The 7,432-nt window shown below is 44.9% G+C and overlaps 1 protein-coding gene across 1 annotated transcript in view; it reads right to left on the bottom strand.

Annotated features, from left to right (window-relative positions):
• PDIA5 (protein disulfide isomerase family A member 5) overlaps window positions 1-7,432 on the bottom strand; it is a 106,531-nt gene that overhangs the window by 51,039 nt on the left and 48,060 nt on the right. The window contains exons 8-9 of the mRNA XM_007943913.2: window positions 6,036-6,127; window positions 5,874-5,945 (exon numbers count right to left, since the gene is read on the bottom strand). Coding sequence (XP_007942104.2) covers window positions 5,874-5,945; window positions 6,036-6,127 — 164 coding nt within the window. The remainder of the gene's footprint in view (window positions 1-5,873; window positions 5,946-6,035; window positions 6,128-7,432) is intronic.

Below are 7,432 nucleotides of genomic sequence, written 5' to 3'. Positions count from 1 at the left end.
CAGTCAAGTGCCTTAGGCGCTACGTTACCAGAGCTCCAGGCACTATGCTACCAAAGCTCCTGTGGAACACTCTATAGTTTGCTAATTTTGTGTAAGAAAAGGGGAGATAAATAATATTTACTCATATTTGTTTATGTCTGCATACATAAATACTTTAAGAACATGTAAGAAGCCAATAAAAGTCGTTAACAAACTATAAGGGATGGGTTGGGGGAGTTCTTGAGGGTGGAAGCAGTTAATGCGCTCACTTCTAACCAAAAGGCTGGAGGTTCAATTCCACTCAGAGGTGGCATAGAAGAAAGACCTGACAGTCTACTTCTGAAAAATCAGCCCTTGAAAACCCTGCACAGCACAGTTCTACTCTGACACACGGGGTTATCACAAGTTGGAAGTTGACTCAATGGCAACTGGCTTGATTTTGGCTCACAGGGGTGTGAGGGGGACTGGATGGAGAAAACAGGTAGCAGAGAGACTTTTCAATCTATACCTTTTAAGTATCTTTCATTTTTTTAAATTACAAAAGTATAATCTATTGAAAAAATAAAATAATGTTTAAAATAATCTAGCAATGGCATAAACACAGGGTGGAGAAGCTGTAGCTTAGCAGCAGTACAGGCATATGGAAGAGCCTGAGAAACTTCTAGTTAAACTTGGAGGACAGAATATAGTTTCCTCCAAAACCACTAAAATAACAGTACAGGTATAAAAAGAAAAAGATAAAAAAAAAAAAAAAAAAAAAGTATGACTCCACAAGAGCTAAAAGAACAGGAGAGAAGTTAACAGCAGAAGAGATAAAACAAGGTCAGCATAATTTTAGAAGCTAGAAACCCGACTTGGCAAAGCCAAGACAGCAAGCTGAGGTGCTCGGTGTGCTTCTGGGAAGAGGGCCCAAGAACCACAGAGACCTACAAAGGCACAGGCTCCTGAGACCCTGGAGGCACCACTCCCTTGAAGAAGGTTGCAGCCTGGGGCTGAAAACGGGATCAGTGGGAAGCTAGGGCAGCCAGCTCCTCAGATCCTGGTCCTCACTCTAACAGCCAGGTGCCTACTCCTTTCTTGCCTCAGGAGATAACAGGAAGATTACTTTCTGGAGAGGACTGCAGTGCTGGCATATGGGGAAAATGACCTACTGGAACCAGAGGGATTGAGTGGAAGTCTGTGGCCTAATTATGTAATTAGCTTTTTCACTCTCTCCATTAGATGGTGAGCTCCTTGAAGACTAGGCTCTCTCCCTTGCTGTATTTCCTACACCTAACACCCAAGAAATGCTTTTTGAACAAATGACTGAGTGAGAGAAGAATGGTTAAAGGGACTGGAAGTGTTTAAAGTGTTTAATTTGGAGTGGAGGAGACTCAGGGGAACATAATTGCTATCTTCAAATATTTCAGAAATTAGACTTATTCTCTATGGCCTGAAGAGGAGAACCAACAGCAACATGTGAAAACTCTAGAGAAACAGACTTTTCAGCTTAATAGAAGTCAGAACATTCCACCTATAGCAGGTGAGAAGGAAAGAAACTAGAATCGGGAGTCAGAAGATTTGGATTTGAGTTCTAGTTCCTCCACTTACCAGCTCTAGAAACTTAAGCAACTGCTTGACTTAAAATATCTACAGGACAGCACATTTACAGTCCTTTCTTTATCTACCTCTCCGGTAGAAAGATAACGGATATGAGATGCTTTGTAAATGTATTAAGTATTGTCCAAACTTGCCTAAATATCAAAACAAGGCAGGTCCCTGTAACCTCCAGAGTTAAATACTTGTAGAGGTGATACAAAGATGAAAAGGGAAATTACTGGGGTATATTTCATGACTTTTAAATTCCCCTCCAATCCTATGACTTTGCTTCAGTCTGAAGATAGCACTTATCCTGAGCTCTCCAGGCGTGGGAGGTTCACACAGATCAGAAAATTATCTGAGGGAGATACACATATCATACACGACAAGATGCATCTCAAAGCATGAGGGGTCAAGAAATCATTGTCCTTGTCTTCAGTTTGTATCTGGTTGGTATAAAAAGACACTGGCACAAAACTCAGTCAGAAATGGGTGCTTAGAGGGATCAGTGCAGGAGATCCTGAAGAATAACACAGAATAAAACTCAAAATCATGAAAAAAAAAAAAGACCAGGTTTACTGGTCTGATAGAGGCTGGTAAGATTCCCAAGACTATGGCCCCTAGTTACCCTTCAGGTCTGGAATTGAACTCACTCCTGTAGCTTCCAGCCAAACAACAAACATGCATATAGGGTGAATATTTACATCAGGTAGATACATTCCTTAGAAGGATTACTCATTGGAGAACAGAAGGGCAGTATTTGCCCAGGGAGAGAGCTCAGGGGACAGGAATGCATAGGAAGGACACAGGGATGAGGCAACTATAGGGAGGAAGTGGAGAGAGCTGTTACATTGTAGGGAATTGTACTCAATGTCATGACACAAAATGTATATGAATTGCCATATGGAAAATGAATTTGCTCTGTAAATTTTCACCCCAATCACAATAAAAATTAAAAAAAATAAAAACCTTATGGAAAAAAAGTGAAATGGGTGGCTAGGCCAAAATGGATTCCCCCTCACATACTACACCTCCCCCATGCTCGCCCAATTCACTGTCATGAAATCTGCAGAGAGATGAATGTGAAACCAGGCCTGTGCCCCTCCACATGGCCACCAGGAGCACCAGAGGACAGGCCCCAGGCTAAGAGAGGAGAGTCACAATCGACACGGGTCGAGCCCTGATACATGCTGACACCAGAGATTCCCCACCCCACCTCAGATTGTCCCCACCCTCACTTGGCCCGCAAGAATGAAGGGCAAGACCTAGGCTCTCTCTCCTGGGGTGTGAAAGTCAAGGTCATCTGGAGAATTAGTCACCCTGGATTCACCCTCATCACTCCACATTGTCAGCTGAGAGATGATGCAGAGGCCTGGAGAAGTGCTAGGAAGCCAGGGGATGTCGGGAAAACTGGGAAAGATTTAGTATATGCAAAACCAGGTGCAGACTAGCATTTATGTAGGGGGAAAGTTCTGGAAGGGAATTGCCAAAATATCACAGCACATTAAGTCGTGGAGGACTTTTCTTTTTGTTTACTATAAAGCTTTTCTATAATGAATGTGTCTCACTTGAATATCTTTAAAATAAGAAAAGATTTAAAAAAAAATTAAACCAGCTAGTAGAACAGTGACTTTGTGTGATGGTTAATTTCATGTGTCAACTTGGATAGGCTATGGTTCCCAGTGGTTTAGCCAAACACTAGTCTACATGTTTCACAACATAATGTAATGTAATCACCTTCCATAATGCAATGCGATGCAATCAATCAGTTGAAAAGAGAGTTTCCTTAGAGTGTTCTGCCTCCAAACTGTAAACAGATTATTTTGGCAGAACTTGCTCTTTCTTCACTCTGCAATTTCCATTGTCTGACCTACAGCTTTTGGGATGCAAGCCTGCAGGAGTCTCCAGGTTACCACCTAACCTACAGATTTTGGACTTGCTAGCCCCACAATCATGTAAGCCAATTTCTTGAAGGAAATCAATCTCTCTCTCTCTTCAATATATCTCCCTAAATACCTCACTGGTTCTGTTTCTCTAGAGAACCCTAAGCCACCTTGCTAACTCTTGGTGGGGCATGAGATTAGACAGCTCATTGCAGGCCCATCAGGAAGTGATCACTCCCTCCTACCCTTGCCCAAAAGCGGGCTGTAGTTGTGCCATGGAAGCCACCTTCACATGTGTGCCCCCGACACAGTGGTCACAGGTAAGAGGCTGTTGGGAGAGTAGCTGATGCTCCCCTTTCTTCCTTCCTTTCCCAGAAGTCACCCCATCAAGCATCTCACCCTGGATACTAAAGATGAACCAGAGGCTGCTAACAAGGTTCCCTTCCAGCTGGGAGGAAAGAAAGTAGAAGTAGGAAGCATGGAGGGGCCAGCCCATGGCAGAATCTGGATTCCAAAGGCCAGAGCAGAATGTGTGGAGGAGCTGGGGTGGGCGAAGCAGAGAGAGGAGAGTGGGTGGGAGCACAGGGGACATTCTCCAGCCAGGCGATAATAACATGTCTCCCAAACTCTATTGATGTGATCCTTTTGTCTAGGGTTAGCAAGCAATTCGGAACATTAAAAAAGAAAAAAAACAAAAACTTATCCTTCCAAAAAGATAGGGGAGTGTTTTGAAAACAGAAAAGGTTAGAGAAGGGGAAGGATGCAGACAGCTTTTATGCTCTAGTGACAAATGAGATTGCTATTTGTTGAAACCTTCTCCCAAAGCAGAGCGAGATATGTCTGGCTGGAGCAGAGGATATGCTTATTATCAAATGGAAAAAGAAAACAGGAAAGCAGAGGCCCAGGTTAAGACAATGAATACATGATAATGGGGAGCGGCCTTTGTGGGCAGGAAGTAGAAATGAGGTAATAGATGGGGACAGAGATGTGAAAATACTTCAGAGAAATAAAAGATGCTATGCAAACATAGTGTCATCACTTGCTTTAACTCCAGGGCTCCTGGGAGCAGACAGAAGACTGAGATTTTCAACCTTCAGAAGTCTAACAGCTTTTTTGTTTCTTTTTTCTGTGCTTTTTTTTTTTGCACAAAATTCACTCTCCTTTCTCAGTCTAAAAACACATATTTGCAACATCTATATCTTTAGATAACTAATCCTCAAGTCCCTAAAGGCATGATGTCAGTAAATATCTATGATGCTGAAGGCTGACGGGGAGAGGACAGCTCACCTCAGAACTCAGAGGAGGCCCAATTGGATGGTGGCAGGCTAGTCTGAAGAGAGAGCCCTGTGCCTGGGGTCATCCTGCCCTGTTACTTGTCTGCTGTGTGACCTTGGGCAAGTTCCGTCATCACTGTGCCTCAGTTACCTCTTTCATAAACAATACTGTCCTCACAAGGCTGCTCTGAGAATTAAATGAGAGTCCACTAACATGCTTAGAACAGTGTCTGCCACAAAACAAAGCCCTAAAGATGTTAGCTATTATGCTGAGAACCGTGCGTGAATGACCACGGCACAGGCAGTGCCTGGTAAGTGCGAGTGAATGAGACACAGCAGAGTGGTTAGGGCTGGGCTGGGACAGCTGGGGAGGCATCAAAGGATGACATGTGAGCTGGCTATTAAAACACTGGTAAGGTGGGAAGGGAGGGTGGGGGACCAGGAAGGAGCAGGCAGCCAGTCTAGCACAGTGGGGGTTCCAGATGAGGGCAGTGATGATCATGGGGTGGAGAACTTTACAATCTCCGGCTCTTCATGTTATCAAATGGAGTCACAGGCTGCTATGAGGATGAGTCAAACGAAGCAGGGTCTTGGGAGTGTATGGTGAATGGCAAAGCACTCTGCAAACCCAAGGCTTTAAAATATTTCTTAGTAGCTTCACAGCACCTACCACAGCTTCGTGTTTGGAATAAGCGTATTCAATTGACAATTCTACTTTCAACTGACAATTTCTGCTTTCAGAGAAAGGTTGCAGTGGAGACTCTCAAACCTGACATTCTGGGGGAGGGATACCTTGATCCATCAGAAAGACAGCAGGGAAAGTCTCTTTGAGATCCAGGAAGATTTCAGAAAGTCCTTGACTTTTCATATGCTGACAGACTGAGTGGCTCCTCTCCCCAGTTCCAAGCCACAGGGAAGAGGGAGAAAAGATAGATTCCCCACCCAACATGCCAGTCAAGGTCCAGTCATCACAGGCCAAAGTCATACCAAATCCTCATGACTCCCGGACCCTAAACTCACAGAGCTCCCCACAAACAGCTGTGCAGGCAGTGCAACAGTCCCCTCCTCTTCCTCCTTCTCTCCTCCAACCACAGTCCTGCAATCCCTGGGACCACCCTCCCTCTGGGCACCCACCATGTAAAGCCAATGCCCAACTTACTTCTTCAGCCATTCCACAATGTCCTCAGCAGTGGACCCATAGTTGTCATACTGGAACAGAAATCTTCCTTTCCTGTGAAAGTGGAGTGACAAGGTGGGCTCAGCAGGGACATCCCTGCCATCGGGGAGGGAGAGGCACTGGAGAGGGGAGCATGGGACTTACTCAAAGTAGCAGATGGTGGGGTAGCCACGTACATTGTACTCTTCCTTGATGTTTTCAAATTCAGAGGGATAGACATTCATCCCAGCAAGCACCTGGGGGAAAGGGAGAACAGCCTTGGCCACCTCAGCCCTCAGACACCCCTCATCTTGTCCATGAGCTGCCTGCCCAACTGTTGCAGGTACAGCAGGTGAAGCCTCACATGCCAATGTGCAACCCAGGGGGCAGCTGGGCAAAGAGGGCGAGCTAAGTCAATAGGGAATTTGATAACTGAGGTCTCTGGAAAAGCCAGATATCTGGCACTGAGTACTGTACTCCACACAGTTTCCCTTTTGCCTGTCCCTCAAAAAGAATCACCTCAGAGAAAAAGCAAAGTTCTGAGGGTTGAGGAAGAAACCTTGTCTTGTTACCAAGTTCCAAAAGGTCCTAAAGTGGGGCCACGACCACACAAGCACATATTTTGCCTTTTTCTCTGCCATTGTCAACTCAGGCTGTCCTACTGCCCCCAGTTATGGAAATAAGTGGCTTCAGTACACCACTTATCCACTCTGCAATGTCCTTGGACATCTTCTTGGACATCTTGCAGCCCGCCCTCAGTCTGTCCATATAGGTTAGATGTGGTACTCTGACTTCACAGCCCATTGCACCGTTGCGAGGTGGATATGGTTCTCCATGATGACTTGCCTCTAATACCTGCCTGACTCTCCTCCCTCCAGACCCTGCTATGCCTCCCCAACTCTGAACTCCTGTTTGTGACTATCTCCCACAGCCTGGCTTAATCATAATCTCACAAGTTTGTGCATGTTCTGGATCCATGGGTTCATGTACCTTACACCCCTGTACCGAAAAGGAGAATTTTACTCATTTCACTGTTACTGATGACACAGCTAAGTACTAAGGACAGCCCACAACACAGAGTCACCTTGTTATGGATTGTACTGTGTCCCTCAAAAGTATGTGTTAGAATCCTGATGCCTATACTTGTGATGTAATTCTGTTTGGAAATAGGGTTTCTTTGTTATGTTAATTAAGCCAGACCCTGAACTTAATCACTTCTGAGTGACTTAAGGTGTAGCGCAGACAGAGAGCAGCAAGCACAAATGGGGGAAGATAGATGCCATGAAGTTTCCCAAGGAACCACAGAATGCCAGGACTACAGAAACTAAAAGAGACAAGTATCATCCTGTAGAGGTGAAGAGAACCTTTCCCTATATCCATGCCCTGAGTTCAGCCTTCTAGCCTCTTAAACTATGAAAATAAATTTCCGTTATTTAAAATGACCCACTTGTGAAAATCGAGTTCCGGCAAGATGGCGGACTAGGCAGAAGGATTGCACAGACCCTCTTCAACAAAGAAAAGGGAAACCAATTAACACAGACACAGAAGATAATCGTGGACCC

The sequence above is a fragment of the Orycteropus afer genome, unplaced genomic scaffold, assembly GCF_000298275.1.
Source record: "Orycteropus afer afer isolate SDZICR_OR568_19922 unplaced genomic scaffold, OryAfe1.0 scaffold00114, whole genome shotgun sequence".
Lineage (NCBI taxonomy): Eukaryota > Metazoa > Chordata > Mammalia > Tubulidentata > Orycteropodidae > Orycteropus > Orycteropus afer.
This window is presented reverse-complemented; position numbering and strand designations above follow the sequence as displayed.